Below are 24,708 nucleotides of genomic sequence, written 5' to 3'. Positions count from 1 at the left end.
AAGTGTCCAGACACAACCATTATCCTTCTGGCTACAAGTGACTAAATAATGCTCTCTTCGGAGCCCATCCATGCAACTCTCTAACTGGATATAATCAGACTTCCTCAGTGCACCAAAACTTTTACCAGACAGAGGAGCAAGACATATGGATTGTGTGCAATGCGGTTTTCATGGCCCCTGGGAAACACTTTAGTATGCAGGGGTGCAAAACCCATCCTATATCCCACATGCAGTCACTTCACTGTCGGCCCCTTGTGCAGCCTCTGAGCATTTTTCTGGGCCCTCGACACAAAGGTGAATTTCATCCTTAGACAAAAAAACACCTGAGATACGATATACTCCTGGTGCAGATAAATCTCCAATAATGCCAATGAAATTACAATCTGCCAGCGGCAGTGAATTTGACCCTTGTTGTGCAAGTTTTGGACTGCACAACTTCAGTGTTCAGTCAGATGTAGCAGTTACTACTCCTCAAAACTGACATGTCCTAACGTATCTAAATAATACTCAATACATACTTACCTTTCTTTCTTTCTTTCTTTCTTTTTCTTGAGTGGACTCAGTTGGCATCTTCTGTTGGGGGAAGGCCACTTTGTAAATTGGTGTATAATTATTGCTTTTCAGTATTGTACATTTGGGGAGAATGTTTTGATTAGTGACTTCTACAAATTGAAATAAATAGCTTGTGAAAGTCCATCTTAAAAGAGGGAAAACTGACAGTATCTTTTTAAAGTCCTTTTGTGAATGGGAGGCATTTTCCATAAGTGTGATACATTTGGAGTGTGCACATTTGTTGAACATTTTGATATTGTCCTAAGAAACATAATTACAGACAATATTGTTCACGTTATAGAATAGTAATATGGAGCAGTGTTTTAAAAGATAATTAATGTTTAGTTACACTATCTTTAAAGTGTTGATTCAGTTTACACCAGAATTTATCAAGGGTCAAATGTTTTTAGTTACCTGATTACATTTATATGATCATCTAATCCTTGTTAATTTTCTTAATTGATAGTAACTGACATTTACTGTCAAATGTGGCATTGTTTGCTGCTTCTAGAAAGCCATACAAGAAATTGTGATGCAATATTATCTTTTCAAGATTTCAAGTACTTATTGATGTGAAAACTGCAGGTGGTGTAAGGATGAAATTGTGACCCATTAATGTCACTGACAAAATTCCCATTGATTTCAGCGAGCCCGAGCTTTCAACCTAAATGTAGACTGCAGTTTTATTTAATTGCTTAAACCAGGATAATTGTTCCTGTAGAATATAACCGCCACTCAGAAAATTACCTGGCATTATTCTAATCCTGTGCAGTACCTAGTTGTTGACCAATAGGCACCACTGTGTAAGTAGAAGCTACTTTTAGTGCCTTCTGCTTCTAATCCAGGACAATACGTGTAAGTGCAGGCAAAAAGTTACTTGTATATTTGCAGGGCTGGGACAACAACAATTAACTTCTTCCCTGTATGTGTCTGTGTGTGATATTTGTGTAGATTTGTCCCTTCTCAAACAGAATTGATCAGTCCCCCACTGGCGTGGCCCCCCCATCCCCACGCACTCTTCCCAGGACACTACACGCTACCTTGGTGGTAAGTTTGCTGAGGTTCACATATTGTTCTCTACACCCCCATCTCTGTATGAATCCATACAAAAGGTGTGACACCTTATACCCATTACTCAGAGGCACCTTGGTGCCAAAGAACTGCTCTTTAAGGGAAGAAAATTAAGGATTATCACCAGTTCATGAATCATGCTAGTGTGCCTTTATTGAAACGGCTGCCCAGGAGTAAGGCAGGAGAGCTGGTGGGGGGGGGGGGGTGATGATATGAGAGTTTAGGGATAGGACCACTGCCCATTCTGTAGGCAAATTGTACCAAGTTGGTGCAAGATTTAAGAGATACTCTTTGAATTTTTTTTCCAGCCCCGATGGATATTTTTGAGGGAGAGCCATTGTAATTTAAAAACTAACTTATAGTCAACTCAACCACATAATGAACACTAGTAAACAAAGCTTGCCTTGAAGAATGTTTCAGAGGAAGCATTACCAAAGTAATCTTTCATTTGCACCCACTGTAGGGTTCCTTTCTGCCTCACTTCATCACACCTACTCTGATGTAACTCATGGTGTACCTGTAGAAGTAAGTGAATTGGGCATATCCTCCCTAGATGCAAAAAATGGAACCCAGTTGTTTTAATTATCTGTATATTTTTTTCATTTTATGCTGTTTAAGCTAATGTAAATGGTTGTTCATGAGTTTTGTAGTTAACATTTCTTGTTTATTGCATGAATATTGACAGGCTGATGCTTGTGCTGTAATTTGCAGCTCATGTTCCCATTGATTGAAGGAATCTCATCAGTACCATAGTAACTTCTGAGTACTTGTGAGGCTTTTAATTAAATTTTACTTGTACATAGTGTTTTTTTAATGTGCTACTTGAGTGTCTGATTTTAATCAGACATGAACAAACTGCCTCACTTATTTCAGTTGGCAGCACTTGATGTAGATTAATTTTACTGTTCAACATTTTATTGATGGAAAATAGAAGGTAATGTTCTGGGTGGATCAGCATTTGGCCACAGAGTGTAAAAAATCTCTTACAAATGCAGACGACAATTGGATTATTAAAAGGTCACTGTTTGTTCAAGCTTTGAAGTGCAATATCATACGTGATAGCCTTTGGCAATCACTTAAGAAATAGCCTGGATGGAATGCATATTTTAAAACTTGTTTTATAAATTCAATTTCTTCTAGATATACTTATGCACGTTAGCTCAGATGTGCTAAAAAGGCTTTTAAGAGCTATCAGAGCTTCTCGGGTGGGGGTGGGGGGGTCTGATAAGCTATGTCAGTTACAGTCTCTGAGTATTTCTGCTGTTACTTTCTCATGCTATCATTGAAATTCTATACTAATATTGTATGGAGTGGGGTTCATAAAAGGGGTATTTTGTTGAATTAATCTGTGAATTTAGTTGTGTTTTACCTTTATGCTGTTGAGATTCACATTTCAGCCTTTCTCCCCACCTTGCCCCCCCTTTTCTTTTTTACAGTTAGTGTTCAGTTACAATTGGAAAGGGTATCCATGGTGCAGTGTAAATTTGTGATTTTTTTTTTGTTTGTTTTACATGATGTATATAAAAGATCTTGCCCCGAACAGCAAATGTGCCTACAAAAGTATAAACCCATCTCTCGGCTGTGAATCTAAAAAGATGGTTACACTCTCTCTGATCTCACCAATCTCAGTTTGAAATCAAGTTTTCCAGAATTTAGACAAAGTTTAGTGTTTTCACACCAGTAGTACGTCAATGTACATTATGTAAATGTACTCATTTGTGGGGTTTTTAATCTATTCAGAAGCATAGGTTTTCAATTTAGTGGGTGAGACATAAGCCTAAGACAAGGACATACATTTAGACAAATATTGGAAATAGGAGGCATGTCAAATGAATGTACATTTGTGTGAATACTTTATTATGTTTATGTCTAAAAAGAACTTTTTTTCTTTACAATTTGGCTTAACATGTTTCACATACTTTTAGTTAAATTAATGTGCAAGTGCCCGTTGTCTGTTGTATCTTTGCAGTCTCTATTTGTTATTTCTTTCATTCTTTGCTGCAAACAGTATTGAGAATTGTATTACATTAAGAAAATTTGTTTTAATTCAGGTTTATCGATTAGATGGAATTCCACTGATCCTGGACAACTGCAGTATTGATGACAACAACCCTTGTATCCTTTTAAGTGAAGTTGTAACAGACTAAATTAATGTATATTCTCCTATAACATCATTTGGGGGACACTGTATGCATATATGTATGAGTTGGCCTACCTCCGATAATCTTCGGAGTTGAGCGTTGTATCCAATGTCATGGAACTGGTGGTTTCCCCTGGATTTACATTAAGGTCTCAGATTTAATCATTGACTGTAGTCAGCTTGAATATAACCTGTTCTTTAACTGTAGCTCCTACTAATCTCTGATAATGCAAATACTCCAGGCTACTGTAGAAGGCATTACAAATCATCCTACCAAAGAGCTGATTTCATATTTGTACATGAAAGTGAAAGAGTGGATTTTTTTTAAAAAATGTCCTGGTTAGGGTAATACCTGAACATCCTTAGAAATTTCCATTTTTCATTACTGAGTCTTTGACCGTGTTTGTAAAATTGAGGATGCCCTTTTGATCACTTGCTTAATGGTTTTGTGCTGTTGTTGTTTCTGAATACTATATGAACTGAGAAATACATACATGTGCAACATAACGTCAATAATGCAATTTGAACTTTTTTTTTTAAATCAATAGCTTAAGAGAACAAGACCCTTCCTCACTCTCAGCCCAACAGCATCCAGACAGAGGTTTGGGTAGCATTATTTTTAAAGTGTTCAAGACAAATTCCTGGGAATGGTTTACCTTGGCCTGTGCATAAACCAGAGTCAGTTAATGCTCTAGGGAGATTATGGATTAAATCCTATCCCATTGAAGTCCATTCGAGTTTTGCCATTGACATTAATGGGACTAGGATTGTCACCCTGTGGATGGTTTGTGACTCTCAGGGTGTCTCTACGCTGCAATAAAAAACCTCTAGCACTGAGTCTCTGAGCCTGCATGAATTGACTCAGGCTTTGGGACTCAGGCTGCTGTGCTGAAAAAGGCAGTGTAGTCATTTGGGCTCAAGCCCAGGGTCTGAGATCCACCCTACGCCCCCTATTTGTGGCATTCCAGACCCCAGCTTCTAGCCTGGGCCCAAAAGTCTACATTGTTGTTTTTAGCCCCCCTGCCACAGCCATAGTCAGCTGACCTGGGAGCTGTGAGACTTTTATTGCAGTGTAGACATACTCTAAGGCCCTGTTCAGGAAAGCACTTAAAGATCCTGCTTAAATTTATGCCATAGAAGTCAGTGAGACTTAACATGCTTCAAGTTAAGCATGTCCTTAAGTGCTTTCTTGAATCGGAGTGAACTTGGAGTGTTTCTTGAATTGAGACCTATGTCTTGTTTTGTAACGTCCTCTATATCCCTTGTTCACTGTTAGAACTCTGGATTGGGATTCATAATGGAAATCTGAATTAAAACCATATTTGGTCATTGTAACTGACCTCAGAGGTTTTGCTTCAACTGACATTTGTCCAGTGAACTGAAATAAGTAGATAAAATAGTAAGCAGTCCGTCAATTTTACACACTTATTAAATCTGACTAGTGGAAAAATAGTTCTCAACTCAGAGACATGTGGCAATTTATGTGAGGGAAAAAATAGTTGTCAATTAATGACGCAGATTATTGGACTGGTGGTGAGGCTTGATATGAACAGTGCAGATGTATCATAGGGGCTTTTTTCTATGGCTTAAGAACAGCAGCATCCCTAAAGAGCAGCAACTGGATTGTAGCTTGAAGGAAACTACTTGAAAAATGTCCAAGAGATTTTTATCATGGCAATTTTATTGTCAGAGCAACATTTAGGTACCCACTAATTGTCGCAATCAGTTGAGGTGGTAAGTCATCTCTAGACAGCATATTAGGATAACTAACAACATTTGATCCAGTGACTGCAGCCAACATGATTACTGACTTGTGATGTGCAGATCCTGAACAAACTGACAATACAGTCTGTTTACCATCCTCACAGGACAGTTTTAGAGTCCAGCCAAACCTGACCACAACTTCTAGACCACAGTTAGATTTTGTTTTTTATATTTTTTTAAAACGTTAATTCAGATTAACAAATTAACTTCAGAATAAAAACCCACCTGCAGCAAATATGGTAAAACAAAGAACAAAACTGTGAAATGCATTCTAATTTTCATCATAATTTCATTTCATAACTGTGGTTAATCTATCACTTAAATCAAATAACTGGAGGGTAGCTAATGTGATGCAGATTTTTTTTAAAAAAAGCTCCAGAGGAGATCCTGGAAATTACAGGGCGGTAAACCTAACTTCAGTAAGAGACAAATTGGTTGAAACTATAATAAAGAACAGAATTATCAGAAACGCAGATGGACATGCTTTGTTGGGGAAGAGTTAACACGGCTTTTATAGAGGGAAATCGTGCCTCACAATTCTATTAGAATTCTTTGAGGGGGTCAACAAACTTGGACAAGGGCGATCCAGGGGGTATAGTGTGCTTGGATTTTCAGAAAGCCTTTGACAAGGTCCCTCACTAATGGCACTTAAGCAAAGTATGCAGTCATGGATTAAGAGGGAAGGTCCTCTCATGGATCAGTAACTGGTTAAAAGATAGGAAACAAAGGGTAAGAATAAGTGGTTACTTTTCACAATGGAGAGAGGTAAATAGTGGGGTCCCCTAAGAATCTGTAGTGGCATGACTGCTGTTCAACATATTCATAAATGATCTGGGAAAAGGGGTAAACAGTGAGGTGGCAAAATTTGCAGATAGTGCAAAATTACTCAAGATTGTTAAGTCCAAAGCAGACTCCGAAGAGTTATAAAAGGATCTCACAAAACTGGGTGAGTGGGCAACAAAATGGCAGATGAAATTCAGTGTTGATAAATGCAAAGTAATGCACAGTGGAAGGTCTAAACCCAGCTATACATATAAAATGATGAGGTCTAAACTGTTACCACTGAAAAGAGATTTTGGAGTCATTGTGGATAGTTCTCTGAAAACAATCACTCAATGCGCAGTGGCAGTCAAAAACACCAAAAGACTGTTAGAAACCATTATGAAAAGTATGGATAATAACACAGTAAATATCATATAAATCTATGGTCTGCTCACACTTTGAATAATACATGCAGTTCTGCTCGCTGCATCTCAAAAAAGATATATTAGAATTGGAAAAGGTACAGAGAGAGGCAACAAACATGACTGGGGTATGGAGAGATTAAAAAGACTGGGACTGTTCAGATCAAAAAGGAGATGACACAGGGTGGACAGGATGGATGTCTATAAAATCATGAATGGTGTGGAGAAAGTAAATAAGGCAGTGTTATTTACCCCTTCACATAACACATGAACCCGGGGTCACCTGATTAAATTAATAAGCAGCAGGTTTAAAACAGAAATATTTCCCATAATGCACAGTAAACTATCAAACTTGTTGTCAGGGATATCATGAAAGCCAAAAGTATAAATCTCTTCAAAACAGAATTTTATAAGTTTATGGAAAACAGGTCCATCAGTGGCTCTCAGCCAAGATGCTCAGGGACGCAACACCATGTCTCTGACTGGCAAATGTGCTGGGACTCCATAACAGGGGATGTATCCAGTGATGAGCTGCCAAAATCTTAACAACTGGTTCCCTATAAAAAGTTCTGATTTAAGGGATGTGCCACAGTGTGTATTTTTTGTACCAGTAGAGTTACCATACGTCTGTGTTTTCCCGGGAGGAATTTTTAAATTTTAAAAATTCCTCCCAGATGGCGATTTAAGAACCAAAAAGTATGACATGTCCAGGAAAATACGGATTGTATTAACCCTACCTAAAGTTCTTTTTTAAAAAGATGGGCCTGAACTAGAAATGAGCTCCGTTTCACATGTGTGGGTCCCCGCCACTCCCTGGGGGTGTGCTAGGGTGACCAGATGTCCCGATTTTGGGGTCTTTTTCTTATATAGGCTCCTATTACCCCCGCACCCCCTGTCCTGATTTTTCACAGTTGCTGTCTGGTCACCCTAGGGTGTGCACATGTGTGGGTCCCAGCTGCTCCCTGCCCTCCTCATTGAAGCAGTTGTGCAGGGTTACTGCCCTGGGAACTGCAGGGCACCAGTGGATGTGAGGCCAGCTGCAGACAGGGGCATGGGGCAGGGGTAGCTGGAGACAGGAAGGTACGGGGTTGGCTGGAAGCAAGGGGGTGTTGGGCTGGCTGGAGGCAGGGCAGGAGGGTGCAGGGCTGGCTAGAGACAGAGTGTGGGGTTGGCTGGCTTCGGGCAGGGATGCAGGGGGGTGCGGCAGGGGTTGGCTGGAGACGGGGGGTTGTGGGGCTGGCTAGCTTTGGGCAGGGGGGTGCGGCAGGGGCTGGCTGCGGGCAGGGAGTACGGGGGTGGCTGGAGACGGGCTGGCTGCGGGCAGGGTGGTGGGTACTCATGGGGAGAGTGGCTTGGAGCAGCCCGAGCAGCAGGATGCAGCCCAGGCGCAGCAAAGCAGCTGGGGACCCACCAGGCAGCAGCGGGAGCCCCAGGGGTCAGGGGAGCAGCAGCAACAGGGCTTGTGCCCAGGGCCAGGCAGCAGCCCACATGGCTCCGGCAGTGCAGCGCCCCCGGCGGCCGGAGGAGGAATTGTATCACTTCTCAGCTGGAGCTCATCAAAGCCTCAGTGCCCCCTGCAGGGAAGCAAGTTAACAACCGGTTCTAAAACTGCTTCAAAATTTAAAAACCGATTCATGCGAACTGGCTTCAGCTCACCACTGGATGGATCACTTGACAGTTGCCCTGTTCTGTTCATCCCCTTTGAAGCATCTGTCTTTGTCCGCTGTTGAAAGACAGGATACTGGACTAATTGCACCATTTGTTTGACCCATTATGGCCATTTTTATGTTCTTAACAAAGCTCAGCTATTTAAAACATTTTAGCTAATGTAATATTTTTCCATACATTTTGATATAAATTGACTTTTTATGAGTGCAATTATAGACATTGTACCACTTTGGAGAGAGAGTGAAATGCCACTTGCTTGAATTTAAAGGTTTATCTAATGTAGTAACACCTTTTAATATGAGCTTTCATCACAGACTTGTTGTGCACACACACAAGGGGGCAGTGTTCAGATTGCTGTGGGTACTTTAACCCTGAATTTTCTCATTCTCTTGTGGAGTTGTCACTGGGATACCAGTGTTGCGTTAATCTTTTCTTTCACGTTAGCTAGCACTTGGTTCTGTTATGCCTTCTTATTGCTTAAATGCATTCTTATTAACATACAAAATTCAACAACTTCTTTTAAAATGGGTGGGTGGGTAGTAAGGCCCTGCTTTGCTGTGACAAACTTTTCTGAAATGGTCAAAATTATTATTTTGATTCTCTATTTTTGGCTACTGCCTTCAGGACTTTCTCAGCGTCAAATATCTGACCATATTTAGTCAGTTTCTCTCCCTACTATCATATTCTCACACATGAGTGATGGATCCATTCCAGATGATATATTGGAATTTCACTGGCTTATGAAATAAGTGTCTGAACCTGCACTTTCATAACGATGTTCTCCACTCTCCCTTTCCCTTGTGTACAGACCTTAGGAGACCACATTTATCCTTAAGGCCTAGTACTCCTTTAATGCTGTTATGCAGCATGAATTTGACTTCCCCCTCCTCTTAAGCATTCCACATGTGATGCATTCCCAGCATGTCTCACTGGGGGAGCAAACGGAAGAGTTCAGAATTAGTTTCTGGTCTCCTGCTTTGTAGTACATTCTGCTACATCTGGGCACTAAGGCTAGATCATGTTTGTTGATCAAATATGAGTGTAAAAAAGATGAATGTATCTTTAAATTATAATAATCTAAGGAGATTTGATTTTCAACCTCAATTTGGAACAAGTTTTATCTACACTGTCTGTAAGCAAAAAATCCACCTTTACTGAGATTAGACAGCCTGCCCACTTCCACTTAAAAAAAAAAAAAAAAAAATTGCCAGAATTGCAACTCTGATCTAAAGACACTTGGTCTGTCTTCCCTTTCTTTTTATTTCTTTTTTTTTTTAAATACAAGACCTTGGGTGGCTGTTCTGATAGATTTTTAGACTGACACAAAGCTCATTATACATGATCACTTGTAATTGTGTTGCTGTTTTCCTTGATAATACATTTTGAAGGTAATCTCAGCAGAACCATTCTCCTGCATTCCTTTCAACTTGTTGCTGTATCTGGAAAGGACACATAACCATTTCCAACTAAATTAAACATTTGACAGAATCTAATCACTCTTATAACTGTACAATGCCTAGGAGCAGTCAGAGTTAAAAAAAAATTTTTTTTAAAGTCTTTAGAAAATGAAAACCCTAAGGATTTCAGGCTTCATCTTACTAAATTGTTATCTCTGCATGTTTTTCATTTTGTCCACAAGAGTGGAAAGATTGAGTTTCATTTAAATGCCTGTGACTTCTTTCCAAGGGTCTGTCATTTTAAATAAAATAAAAAAAAAAATCAGGTCTGTAATGTCAAGTGTAAATATATAATCAATTTTTTAAAAAGAGTACTTGTGGCACCTTAGAGACTAACCAATTTATTTGAGCATAAGCTTTCGTGAGCTACAGCTCACTTCATCGGATGCATACTGTGGAAAGTGTAGAAGATCTTTTTCTATACACATAAAGCATGAAAAAATACCTCAGAGTGGGGTGGGAGGAGGTATTTTTTCATGCTTTGTGTGTATAGAAAAAGATCTTCTACACTTTCCACAGTATGCATCCGATGAAGTGAGCTGTAGCTCACGAAAGCTTATGCTCAAATAAATTGGTTAGTCTCTAAGGTGCCACAAGTACTCCTTTTCTTTTTGCGAATACAGACTAACACGGCTGTTACTCTGAAATCCATTTTTTAGTTTCAAAAGCATTTTGTATAAAATTACTTTGAGAAAAACGAACAATGAAATGATATAAATTCATGATAAGATGCAATATAGAGCCACTCCTAGCTATAGCTCTAACTGCACTCTTCAGCAATCAGGTGAGGATTTAGGCCTAGATTGTGTAAATTGAGGAATGCCCTCAACACTTAATGACTTTACCGAGAGTTGAGTTCTTGTCACCTTGCAAGAGTTGTTCAGCCGCTCACAATATTACTCCCTCGGGGGTTTACAGAAACACCTAAGAACTTTAAATAGAGGGTATTTCCCCAAATTCACTTTTACAGTTCCAATGCCTATTTTTGTGGTTTAGCTTTAATTCTTGGCTGCATTTCTCAGATTTCTCTTGGGTTAAGCCTTTCCCAGTAGGTTAAACTCAGATTTCTTTTTTATAGGAAAACTGCTTAGATTTCCTACTAAACATTGCATAGATATCTATTTTTATTTTTGATATTTATTATGAAGGCATCTGTAATTATGCTGTAGTTAAGGTTGCATTTTGATTTCCACTTAAAAAAGGTATAACATTCCTATATTCTATATTTCACTAATTGAATTCAGTCTCCAACTTTGACACACAAAATCATCAAAAGAGAATTGCATGTAAAAGATTCCATAATTTTTGCAGAGAAAACCTTTACAAATGCTTTTTTTCCTCCTGTAAAGCACACAATTTACAAGGAGGTGCTAAACTGCCATGTTAGAAGTTGAAAGAGCTGTTTGTAATTATTTAGAGAGGACAAAATCCTTTCATAAGTCCCTTTATTGGTATCTGATGGAAATAAATCCAAAGGGGAGGAAGTCTCTATGACATTTTCAAAATTAATTACTGTTGATGCAGACCAGTTATGGACCCCTAAGATTATATTCCAGTAGATCTAGAACAGCTTCTATGGTGTACCTAAGAAATATCTCCATCTTGATGACTAGTAAACCTATTCGTTGGAGCTCAGTTAAGATATCCAGGCAGCCTTAGCCTCTTGATGTTGCACTGAGATTGGATGTCCAGTTTCAGAGAGCTGTCAAGCAGTCTGTCTAGTCAGATCTGACCCACATCTTTAAGAATTGGATGATGAGTTAGTTTTCCCTAGCAGGGTATCTAAACAGGCAGTTTTCAAAAGTAAAAGAAAAATCATCAAAGATGATTGTGCATATAGATTTACTTCCAACCCATCTACACAGCTTCTTTGAGTTAGATCCTCAACTGGTGTAAGTTTACATAGTTCCATTTAAGTCAGTGGAACAGTGTTGATAAACATTAGCTGAAGATTTGGCCTCTGTGCGACTTGGATAGAAGGAAGAGAAATTGGAGTAGAACTGGGCCTATGGCTCTTTATATGGCGTCTGAAGATTCAGACCCCCAAAGGAAGGATGCTCATGGCCTTATTGTTTCTGCTCCCATGGAGTTTTCTAGCTCAGCACCAGTGGCACGTGCCTATGTTATAAAAATTGATCTATACAAGAAACCAAGTAAAACTGCAGTTAATGGCAAATAAGGTTTCTTTTTCTTCACATAAAAAAAAAGAAAGAAACTATAAGTGCACACCCAATGTATGTCCAGTTAGGAACTGTTTTCTTCTTCTTAAGGAAATGTAGTCCTTTCCTATTTACTTATCCAAGGGATTCTTTGGGCTCAATGTTTTGGTCAAAAAGGTCTATTTTAAGGTAAACTTGAAAGTAGCAAATATTACTGGAGTGGCCTAACTCAAAGTTGCCTTGACAAAGGCCACTCTAAGCAGAATTTTGCTGTGCCATAACCTCTCATGAATACCTTTGTAATGACTTTTATGTAGTGTGGCAAGTATATTTTTGAGGACTTTCCAATACATTTTTAATTAGCAATAGAGTGCCCTGTGGCTTGCTTTCCATTTGTTTTGTGCTCTTTTTCTGCCATTTAGGAGCACCAGAAGCATACTGCTCACGTTCTAGAGAGACAGTGGTTGTCTGGGGAAAAAGTCAACAGATTTTTTTCCTAAACTTAGACCAGTTAATCCTGTTCTATCAAAGTTATTGCAGTTTGATAACAATTGGTAAGTTCTGCCATTTAAAGTTAACACACCTCTGTAATTGTCTTGAATTTTAATTCTGCATTGCATAATTCTGTTGAATAATCCACTACTTCCAAAACTCTGTTTCCAAATACAGGTCTGAATATATAGTGTTTTTCAAAATGTGTTCAGATTTTGTATGGATGTTGGAATGAAGATTTTTACACATCTGCTAATATGCTGTTTTACATCTGGCTGATTACAACAGCAAGTCTCTTTAACTTGAATGACCTGTACAGTAAGTGTCTGTGTTATATGAACTCCAGTCTGGCAAAATTTTCTGTAACCAGAAGTGCAGTAATACTTGAAGGAAAAACAGGGACTGCCTTTTTTAGATAATCATGCAGCTGGGCGCTTATGAGAAGCAAGAATTGGCAGCATTATTGAAAGGGAAACCTGTGGTTGCTTTAGGCTTTCTTATTCCAGTGGTTGCTGTGAATCCACACACACAGAGACCTTAGTTTGGATAATGGATAAAAATATTGAAAATATAGATAAAAGCTAATTTTCAGATACTCCCTTTTAAACTTCTACCATTATATTCAGTCTGAAAGTCATCTGAGAGGTAGATTCAAAATATTTTTGACTTCATGGCAGCAGCTTGTATAATTGTGGTTCATGAAACCTCTGGCTAAAGCTAGAAAAAATCAAGTTGCTATGCTCTACAACAATGGCAGTTTGTTTTTGTAAAATGCCAGGAAAGACTTTTGGGGGAATTGACAGACATTTTATTTCAGAGTTACAGAGTGCAACCTAAAACAGGCCACATACTGTGAAAAAGCCTCAGTGCTGAATAGAAACCAGTAGAAAGCAAAAATAGAAGGGTTATAAAATTTTTAGAGTGAGCCATCATATAGTTGGGCTTTGCCACATTTATGTGAAAAAGCCCATCTCTAGTACGTTGCCTTTCTTTGAAAAGCTTGCCACAGACTCTCTCAATGCGTTCAATAATTTTTAGGTGCATTACTCAATTCTATATTTTCATAGGCATAGACAGGACAATGGTATTTCACCTACCATGGTGCGTGCCCAGGGAGAAAACAGTACTAGTACTCTCCCAAACACTGCCTACAAACCAAGATCTTTCCATTTGAAATACACTATCCTTACCCTGCTCCCTGTAGACCAGTGGTTCTCAACCCCAGTTGAGACTCCTTTCAGTGAGGAAGATCACTTGCCCACTCCCCAAACACTCCTGCTACTAAGGGGCCAGAGGGTGTGCAGACTCTTGCAGATAAAATGTAAGGCTTCTAGTCTTCAGAGAGGAAAGATGATTTTGTAGTAAAGACAGTGGCCTGGGACTCAGGCCGTCTAGACTCCATTCCCAGCTGTACTGCACCAACTTCTGATGTGACATTGGACAAGTCACTAAGACTTAGAGAGGGTTTTTCAGAAGCACCTAAGGAAATTAGATGCCCTGTTCCTATTGAAAGTGATTGAGAGCTGGGCACCCAGCACCTTTGGGCATCTTTGAAAATCTCCAAACTCACTTTGCATCAATTTTCCATCTGTAAAATGGGGTGGTAATACTTCCTTTCACCAAAATTTTAACTTGTCTACTGAGATTGTACCCTGTCTGTGGCAGGAGTGTCTCTTACCATGTCTTTGTACAATGCCTTGTACTGTGAGGCTGTAGCCTTGTTTGGGTCTTATAGGAGCTAACGTGAAAATTAAGGATGGTGTTTGAGCAGCTTAACTGAGCCTTTCCTGAGTTTGGTGAATTTAAATGTTCATACAAATTCAGCAGTTAGCTTAGGTTTTTTATTTTCTTTTACAGAAATTTTTTTTAGGAAGAGAGAATACAGAATGTCCTTCCTCTACCAGCTGCACAAATAATTCTCACCTATCCTGTTACTATGACAAATGAGTGCACTCTCTGCTTTAAATTCAAGGTCATTCCGAATATGAAAAACACTAAACAGCAAGGGGAGAAGTGTGATTGGCAGTTCAGGGAGGAGATTCTGTAGATGAAAAATACCTTGTTTTTGTAATTATTTTTTTCTCTGCAGTGTAATGATTAGGACATCACATTGGGAGTAAAGATTCCTGAGTTCTGTGCCCAAATGCCATTGACTGGCAGTGTGAAGCTGGTCAGGCCTCTTAACCTTCTGTACTTCAGTTTACTCCTCTACTTCTTGGAGAGAAGTATAATTAGTTAACGATTAGGTATAATTAGTTAACGATTGCCAAGCATTTTGAGGTCTTTGGATGAAAGGGGATACATATGTGTGTGTGTATAGTTATTTCTTAGAGGTATTTTATCCAGGTACTGACCCAACCACAAGGTTCTATATTTCATAATATCTAGACAGGGTATAATTTGTGATAGTATTCCTCCAGGTTAGTGATGCTGGCAATCATATTTTGTTTTTGCTCTTATTAATGTCCTGGGAGACGAGATTAACTGAATTAAAAATAAAGCCTAGATCTCCTGGATAGCATTGCAGTTCACTGTGCTTCCTGTAATTTGTTCATCTCAGGATGCATTTATACTATGAGTCTTCAATACTGAAAAAGGTTTTGAGCTGTGCTTAGCCTGAGTAAGTAAGTAAATAAAGTTCAAGCTTTCTTTAGATCATATAAACCTGCCATGTTACACCCAGGCAGAGATGTACATTTGGAAGTCTTTGTGGTTGAAATCCCTCACCCTTTTTCATAATTCCTACCAGCACCAACTATGACTATTAGCACAGTACACAGGTACTACTTGTGCAGATCCAGACGAAGTAACGCCAGGTGTATTGTAACATTTGTGAGGACCTTCTTGTACACATTATAATATTTGTAAGTCCCTTCAGAAGAATAAACTCTGAAAACACCAACTCATGTATGTAAAAGTAAGGAATTAATAACTCATTATTTCTAAACCAAATTTTGTCATAGTTGTCCTGTGCCCTAACCCTCTTTCGATGACTTAAATCTATGACAAGCTTGAATTCTTGAAAGAGAGTTCTTGAATTCTTGAAAACCCCACCCTCTGGGCTGAGACTAAGCATGAGAAATTTGAGACCCAAAAATTCTTTTTTAAAGGAGTGGTCCAAAAATAGTTTTAAGAATGGAATGCCTTCTGCAAAAAGCTTCCATATTTCAACCTGTCTTTTTGACATCTCCTCTTGCATGTCTCTCCAGAAATGTCAGACTTAACATTGGCAAAGCTGAACTCCTCATCCTTCCTCACAGATCCTTCCAGCCTTACCCTATTTTCTGTCACTATTGACAACAATGCCATTTTCCCTGTTGCTTAAGCCAGTAAACTGGGGACCATCTTTGACTCTTTTCTGACGCTTGCTCCACAAATCTAGACCATGTTCAAATCTTGCTGCTACTTTCTCCATAATATTTCCAAAATCCTTTTTCTCCATCACTGAAGCTCTCTTACAGGCCCTTGACATCTTCTGTCTTGATTACTGCAATTAAGAGTCGGATTTTTTTTCCAGTGAATAGTAAATTCACACCAAAAAATGCTTTTTTGAGGGGCACCAAAACTATTTGCAATATATAAATAAAGTTAGGCAGGTCATTTGAAAATGAAATTTTTTGACTTTTCATTTTAAAACATTTGGTTTGAAATTCAGCTGCATTTATTTTTTTAAAATAAATAGTGTAAAACACTCAAAAATGAAACACAAATTGAACTGAAAAAATCTAGAGAGATTTATGTTTTAGGTTATATGGTCATGAAATTCCCTTGACACACGATTTGAAGCAGGCCTGATCTGTACTAATGGCAGCCATGTTGCATAAACCAAAGAGGAAAAACTTCACCAAATATTTTTTCCTCTGACGCTCGCTTCAAAATTTTTGCTTCACACTGATGGACATCACCTGGTGTACTTGACAGTGTTGAAAGTATTTTCAATCACTTCACTTGTTTCCATTATTTGTGTGTCTCAGCGCATTAGAAAATTCTAAATAACAGCAGAGACAGCAAATATGCCCCAAATGTTACTCAAAGACTCTGAATCAACTAAAGCACTTAAGCACGTTTGTCCCTTTGAAGTAAATAAGACTTAAGCACATGCTAAAAGATAAGCATGTGTTAAGGTACTTTATTAACTTGCACACTCTAAGGAAGAATATTTTAAAGATCTAGAAAAGAGAGCTTTTTGTCCTGAACGTAGGTCAGCTTCCTTTGCCCCCTGCTGGAGACTTATGAATAGTAAGTTACAGGTTATATGAACATATCTCAGGTATACGTTAGCTCGTCCATTAGATCTGGTGCCAAAAGTTTACCGTCTAGGAGGGTAATAATACTAAAGAAGTGGTAGCATCCTCTCCTAGCGAACCGTATATTTAGCACACCAAAGGTGTAAAAATGTACAGATGGAAAGATGTATAAAATCAGTCTTGTGCAGTTCTACTTAAGAATATAAAATATGCTTGCTTTCATTATCACTCATCATAGAAAATGAAGTATGGGTTGAGTGGATTTTGTGCCTGGATTGGTAGATTTTCATGCCAGCCTTTGAAAAGCTACTGAAGTATACATGTTTCTGTATTTATACACACGCGACACAGGCTCAGACACACACAAATTGATCAAGAGTGTGACTTCTTTCTCATCTAAAACCAAAAGATTTATAGCTACTCATAAATTATGGGTTTCTATTAAACATGTAAGTCATAATTTTAAAAAAATTGGCAGCCTTAGCAGCAAAAATGAATGTCATATATATGGTTTTAAGCTAGTGTTACAGATTTGAGTGTAGGAAAAAGTAAAACAAACTAGAGGTTATGGCTTAATTTTTTAAATTTTTGTAAGCTTTGGCATGGGACATTGTTATAAAAATAGCCTGATATCCCTAAATGTTTATTGTAGCCCAGTAGCTCTACAATACTTGACAAAAATTCCATATTAAAATTGGTCATTTAATTATTTTTAGTCTTTGTAATGCTGCTAGATGAGTGAACCTTGTGCTTTTCACTCGCATAAAGAGAGAGAACATGAGAATACATATTAAATGGATTAAAAACTGGTTAACTGATATCAAAAAGTAATTGCACATCAGGAATCCTTACTCAGTGGGCAGGTTTCTAGTGGGATCCTGCAGGAATCTGTTGTCAGCCCAATGCTATTCAATGTGTTTTTTCTAAGATCTGGATCTCACCTTAGTCAAAGTATATGCTCCCAGTCAAGGGCAACCACCCTTTTTGATCAGTTTTTTTAGGGATTTAGGAAGTTTTAGGGAAGGGCACATTATTCATAGGGGTGGATTTTAACGAGATGCTTAATCCTACTTTAGATTGATTAAATGTACACACAGGGGATTTGGGAGGAGCAAGTGCAAATTTGTTCTGGTGGATGTCTGGCAGAAGATGAATCTAGATGTCCGGCACTATACATATTCTGCTACTCATGGATCTTATTCCAGGATTGATAGGATTTTTGTTTATAGAAGTTTATTTTTTGTTAATCTGGGAGTTATAATTTGGTCTGATCATGCCCCCGCATATATTACATGAGAAGTTTGAGATTCAGGGGAAAAACAAAGGGCTTGGCAGTTGAAGAGACAACTCTCCCCTCTCCCCCACACCCTTAGAATTAAAGAACTGGAAGAAGATTTTCAGAAATATATAGAAGGAAATAAGGAAGGCATCAATAAAAATCTTCTTTGCAATGCTGGAAAGGTGGTAAGGAGGGGAATCTTTATAAATAAAGCATCATACCTCAAAAAGATGAGCACTCCTGAAGAAGAGAGTTTGACTAAAGAACTTTGTTTTGGAAGATAGTTATAAATCTACAGGACCTGAAAGCGTGTATAAGAAAATAGAGATTAACCTGTTACAAACAGGCAAGGCTGAGCAAACACTTATATTATGAAAAGGGCAATAAAACTGGTAGGCTTTTAGCTAGAAAGTTAAAAATAAGCAAGATAAATCAACCATCTCTCTGATTAGACATGAAAAGGGAGATTTAATAACTGGCATCAAACAGATTTCTGAAACCTTGCTTTTTCCATACTTTATATGCTTCAGAACATCCAAATCCTGAACTTGTAAGTCGATATCTGAGACTGCGGCAGATTGCTGCAAATGAATTTGAAGTTATAATTCTTAAGTATTTAAAATCAAATAAAGCTCCAGGTGCTGATGGGTTTTCTGTGAAGTATTATAGAGCAATAAAGCAAGTTCTGGTCCCTATTTTAACTGAATTGTTTATACTGGAGGGGAAAGAGATTCCAGATTCATGGAAGAAGGTAAAAATTAGGGTCATTCTTATAGAAAGAAAAGATCTTACCAATTGCACATCATACAGACCTATTTCTTTAATTAGTGTGGATGCTAAAATTTATGCTGAGGTGCTAGCCACCAGATTGAGTGTAATTTTGCCCAAATATGTTCACCATGACCAGTATGGATTCATTGCTGGCAGGTGTCTATTTGATAATATCAGAACAACTCTGAATTTAATCTGTGATTTTTCCCATCTGCTGTTTTCTTTTGATTCTGAGAGACGCTTCAACTGACTGGAGTAGAAATATCTCAGTCAGATTGGAAATCAGTTGTCCAGGGGCACGTTGGCCCTATATACACATCCTTGAGCATCAGTTGTGGTTAATGGTCCATCAAGCCTTTTTTTTTTAATTTGTCTAGGAGTATGAGACAGGATTGCCTGTTGTTCTCGCACTCCCCCCCCCCCATTATTTGCTTTGGCAGTGGAGTCATTTGCAATAAATGTGAGAACTTGTCCATTGGTAAAGGCATCAAAACACTTTCTGGATCAGAACACAAAATAGTTTTATATGCTGACAATGAATTGTTATTTTTCAGGATCTAGAAGCTTCCTTAAACATAATGGAACAATTGACTTTGGAATATAGGCTTATGTCAGGCTTTAAAATAAACAAAGGTCAATCTGAAATTTTAGGAATTAATATTCTTGAAGTGATCAAAATAAACTCTCTTGTCAACTACCTACATTTAAATGGGTAAAGGAATCTTTAAAATATTTATGAATAAATAGTTTCCAGGTGTGTGGGTGTGGGAGGAATCACTGTACAGGCAGCTGCTTCCGCTATCCGCCCAACCCAGAACCCCTTGCATCCAACCTGACCTCCCACCCCACTGAGCCTTATTCCCCCACATATCCAGACCCACTCCCATGAAATCCTTCCCTCCCCCTGCGATGCAGACTTTCCTGCAGCTATGGGGAAGTTTCGTGGGGTTAATCTGACTGAGCCCTGGCAGCTCTGTGCAGGGAAGGGGGAGGAGGAACTCCATCTCTGTCGTCCTCCCCCACCGCTCCTGCCCAGCTGGGACTAATGTCTCTGGGCACCCTGGGGCATCCCCAGACCCCTCTCCCCCAGCTGCCCAAACAGAGTGTCTGAGCTGCTGGGAGGAATGAGTGAGCACAGAAACCATTTTCTGCAAGGAAGCAGAGAGAATCTGTGGGGAGGGAAGGCATTTTTCTTCTGCACGTCAGTGGCACAGATTTTCCCTAGGAGTAAAATAAGACACACATTTTTAACAGTGAGAGTAATTAACCACTGGAACAAGTTACCTAGTGACGTAGTGAATTCTCCATAATTTGAAGTCTTTAGATCAAGATTGGACGTCTTTCTAAAGGATAGCCAATAGCTCATGGGAAGATTTGATGCAGGAATTAGAGTGAGCATCTATAGCCTGGGTTATGCTGGCGGTCAGGTTGGAATGATCATAATGATCCCTTCTGGTCTTCAGATCTACCAATTTATAATGGTAATTTAAATTATAAATTATAATTTAATATAATTATAATTATAATTTATAATATAAATTATAAATTTAAAATATAAATTTTAATTTTATATAATAAATTATAATTATTATAATTATATTATATTATAATAAATATTATAATAATTATAATTTATAATATAAATTATAAATTATAATGATAATTTAAATCCCTCCCTTGAAGAACTTGCATTTTAATTTAAACATACATAATAACAAAAATAGGACCCAAATTAGAAGCCATATATCTTGGAGAGGAGCTCTACATTGGAATGTCAGAGGAAGAAATGGGTCAGAAGGTGGAGATCATTTGCTACATGAGATTAGGAAAGGTTCTAAGCATAGGGATAACATGAAAAAGCTGTAAATTCAATAGTAAGAGAAAGAGACCAAGTGAATTAAGGGGTGAATTAGGGATGGGAGTGTAGGAAGAAATGTGTAGAGTTATGGGAAGTAGAAAAATATTTAAGCTCATCTCTTTTCTGTTACTGAAATTATTAAAATTATTGAAACTGTTGTAGAAACAGTGAAATAGGTCTGCTATAAATCAGGCAGAGCCGACATTTTTCATTTATAAACCATTAATGGTACTGTTGAAAATCTTGGTCAGTATGAACTGTATTGTTCTAAAAATTGGCATACAGGATGAGCAGCCGAGATTAACTTCGTTTTATCAGTAAATGTTTTGTGGGCACAAGTTTGTAAATGGGATCCATTCAAAGGGCTGTATGCTTGTCATCCCTTTTCCAGTCCTGTAGAGATCAGAATGCTAGGGATAAGTGCCTGCTGCAGAAGCCCTGATAATGCAGATCACAGGAAGCTTTGCTGCCAAGCAGTAGGGGAGATTGCATAAAATAGCTAGTTCGGAGAGGGATGGCCCTAACCTCCTGCTAAGCTCTCAGAATAGTTTGGAGTTGGGAGAGGTCTTGGTTCCCTGCCTGTTGCACAGGGTTAAAAACCCCACCTCTGGTAGTACGATCAGGGACAAATCCCTGTCAGAGTCCCCTGAAATGTCCCTGCCTTTAGGCCCCTCAGGAATTTTCCTGCAGGAACCAGGGATCAAGCTCTGGGTAACCATTCTGCTGCAGAAATTCCGCTGCAGTTCATACTGGAAGTGCATATTAGTATAGTGGTGGCTTCTCCCCCCTCTCCCCCATTCCTACATCACATTGGCTCTTAAACCAATCTGTTCCACTGTAGATGGGAGATACTTTTGCCAACCTAAATATTGGTATTTTCAGTTCTAATAGTTGTAGAATCAATTATCAAGTGTCTCTGCAGGTAAGTAAAGCAAGTGCTGGGGCTTATTACGATTTTTTCCTGGATAAGGACTAAGTAACGTTCCTCCTGTTTGAACTGTGTGTGAGTGTAATAGGTTTTCTGTAATTTTATAATCTGGCTGTGTCTCTTCTCTGTATTGAATTTGTTTATATTGTATGGTTTTTATCACTCCCAGTTAGGTTTTAATACATATCAATTTTGTATGCAGATTACAGGGAGCAGAGATTGAATGGTTTTGGTATGTATACTTACAGCACTAGGTTATAAATAGTAACGCTAGTTGAAATTTTTTGACCTTCCTTATTTATTTCAAAGTTTTTTACAATTATGCCTGATGAGAACTCAAAGTGCATTACAAGAATTTAAGATACAACACTTAAAATCTAATTGATAGACATGTACATGAACATAGATATGTATAGCACTCAAGTATGTGTGCAACCAGTATGTTGGAGCTGGAAACGTTTTTCACAGCAGTACCTGTTGGAGTGGCAACCATGCCCTGTGTTTCTCTCCTCATGGCCCCCCTTAAGACTATATAAGGACAGCAGCATCCTGACTCCCCTCGGTTCCTTAATACCACTTGCACCACTCCGTGTGGTTTTCCTTACGTTTTTTTTCTGTTTAGTTAACTATTAGGTTACTTAATTTTGTAAGTAGTTAGTACCCTTTTGGTTTTCTTCATTGTTTTCAGTTTTTATTCTAGGTTATTTGCTACTGTAATTAGTAGGTGTTGCTGAGCATCTGGACATGCAGTGTTCTCTGAGCTTCAAGCAATGCCCTTTGTGTGGGAACTCTATTCCTAACAGAGATCCACACACATTGGTTGCTGTCTTGGTGAAGGACAAGTCAAGGAGAGGTGTAGCATCCGCCACTCCTTCAAGAAACATACTCAGAGTTCTAGGGATCTGCGCCTCGAGCAGCACTTCCTGGAACACACAATGAGGCCTACCTCTGCACTGGCACCAGATTGCTTTGTCTATGCACAGTCAACCACTACTATGATAGACTTCGAACAGGCTCTTGAACTTGGATTCCTTTTGAAGGAGAGATCAGTCTTCCTCTCCAGGGGTTCCATGCCAAAGGACCCGTAAGACTTATAGGAGCCACTTGAGCTCAGTGAGTGGCTTGTCTTCCACCTCAGAGGGTGGATTGGAGCAACACTTAGATTTATCAGGTACCCAAAGTAGAGCTGCACTATCAGCCCATGTCTGCCTGGCAATAAAGCAAGAAACTCTTAGTAACATACCGTCAAATCTGGATCCGTCATGGCAGAGACTGTCAAATGTGGTGCCAGTGGACACTGTTTCAGCGGTACCCATTTCAGTACCTGCCACCACACAGACACATGAGGAAGTGAAGGACCTGCTCCATCTGTCTGTCTGTGGTTCACTGTTGATGTAGGAGTCAGTGGAGCTGCTATCATCTCTGGCTTGTCCCGGGCCTTCAACTTCTTTTGCATCAGGGACAGAATATTGTCAACACCAGCATCAATATCAGTTAAAAGACAATCTAAGACTGCTTTGTCTATGCCATCTGGTGCTTGGGTGCTGAGACATGCTTCAAATTCAGCACTGACCGCACCCTCAGCTTTGCCTCTGGTACCAGGTCCTTCACTGACATGGCTGTTGAAGCCAGGCTATGCTCCTGCATAGCCTGCTTTGGAACTAGGCTTAGCAGCTAGACCTTGTGTGAACTGAGACGTGGTACCCCTGCAGTGCCACCGCTTATTCTGACCTTACTTTCATTCCGCTGTAAGGTGGACAGCAGCCTTGCCTGGTTGGGTGCCTCCTGTGCTGACTGCTTATTCAGAGGACCCCTTTGGATACAGGTCAGACGCATCTCCATCCCTATCAAGGCAAGAAAAATCCAGTAAATCAACCAGACCACCTCAAAAGGGAGATCTCTGATCATAATGGGTATCGGTCACTTAGTAAGGAAAGGCTAGCGTGGACTGAAACATTTTGGCCTCTGATGCCCTACTGGCTTATGGGGAACCCTTTAGAGGCCCCTAGATCCTCAGATCTTGATTTCTATCCAGTTCCAGGGGAAAGTCCTGGAACTGTCCACATCAGAGCCTCGTCTACTGGAAGAGCAGCCAGAAGCTCTCCCTACTTAACAATCAGCCCAACAAGATTATTGGGCAAACAAGATCTATCTCAGGAGGCTACTTTGTCTTCGGTCAATTCATTCTCACCCTCTCCAGAGGACTCAAGAGCCCCAGGCTCATCATATCAGGAATTGCTTAGAAGAATGGTACAAAAGACCACAAGAAATGCCATCAGTTTTGGCCTCTAGCTGGCCTCATTCCTGGTTCATTGACTGATGCCTTTCTGTTGAAACAGGGACCAGGCCTACTGTATGTCTTTACTCAGCTTCCACTGATCTTGAAAGTCATCCTCAAATTGAAGTAGGATTACACCAAGATTATTCTAATCGCCCCCAACTTGATCAAGACAATGCTTACATTCAGATCTTTGCAGCCTCTCAGTGGAACGTCCACAACCTATGTTTCCTCTTCCAGACCTGGTCTCATATGAGCACATCCGACATCCAGATCCCAACAGCCTGCAACTGATGGCTTCTCAATATCTAGATCAGGAAGAGATGAGCTGCCTGCAGCAGTCCAAGAGATTTTACTTAACACTAAGAAACAATCAATTAAATCCACCTATTTAGCAAAGACTCTGGTCTTCCGCTCGCGTGATTTCAGCCTATGAGGGCAAGTATCCAGGACATTATGGAATACTTACCACATTTGAAGTCTTCTGGCTTTTTCTTAAGCTCCCTGAAGACTCACCTGGCAGCGATTTCTGCCATTCACTCACCTGGTCAGGGGAGAACAGTGTTTTACAATCCTATGGCTACTAGGTTTCTCAAGGGAATTTACTCGCTTGTGTGCTCCTGTAAAAGCATCAGATCCTCTCTGGGACCTTAACACAGTGTGAGTCGCTCTCATGAGATCCCTGTTTGAAACTTTCTCTACTTGCTTCTGAGCACATTTGTCCTTGAAGATGGCCTTCCTTATTGCCATCACATCTACAAGGAAAGTAGGTGAGCTGCAAGCATTAACAGTGGGCCCACCATATTCTTGGTGGTGGTTTTTTTTTTTTAATAAGGACAAGGTGTCTTTGAGACCTCACC

At 39.3% G+C, this 24,708-nt stretch overlaps 1 protein-coding gene across 7 annotated transcripts in view; it reads left to right on the top strand.

Annotated features, from left to right (window-relative positions):
* ATXN10 (ataxin 10) overlaps nt 1-24,708 on the top strand; it is a 338,097-nt gene that overhangs the window by 121,954 nt on the left and 191,435 nt on the right. For 3 of the 7 annotated variants that reach the window (XM_073315935.1, XM_073315878.1, XM_073315889.1), the window contains one exon: nt 3,675-3,738. The exons of 2 other annotated variants lie outside the window; for them this stretch is intronic. In XM_073315935.1, the coding sequence (XP_073172036.1) occupies nt 3,675-3,738 (64 nt within the window). Of the gene's footprint in view, nt 1-1,503; nt 1,600-2,086; nt 2,149-3,674; nt 3,739-24,708 lie in introns of those variants that run through there. 2 more of the 7 variants (XR_012155465.1, XR_012155473.2) reach the window with 2 other exon arrangements.

This window comes from Lepidochelys kempii, chromosome 1, assembly GCF_965140285.1.
Source record: "Lepidochelys kempii isolate rLepKem1 chromosome 1, rLepKem1.hap1, whole genome shotgun sequence".
NCBI lineage: Eukaryota > Metazoa > Chordata > Testudines > Cheloniidae > Lepidochelys > Lepidochelys kempii.
Note: the sequence above shows the minus strand (reverse complement) of the source record. Positions and strands in the feature narration are given on the sequence as shown.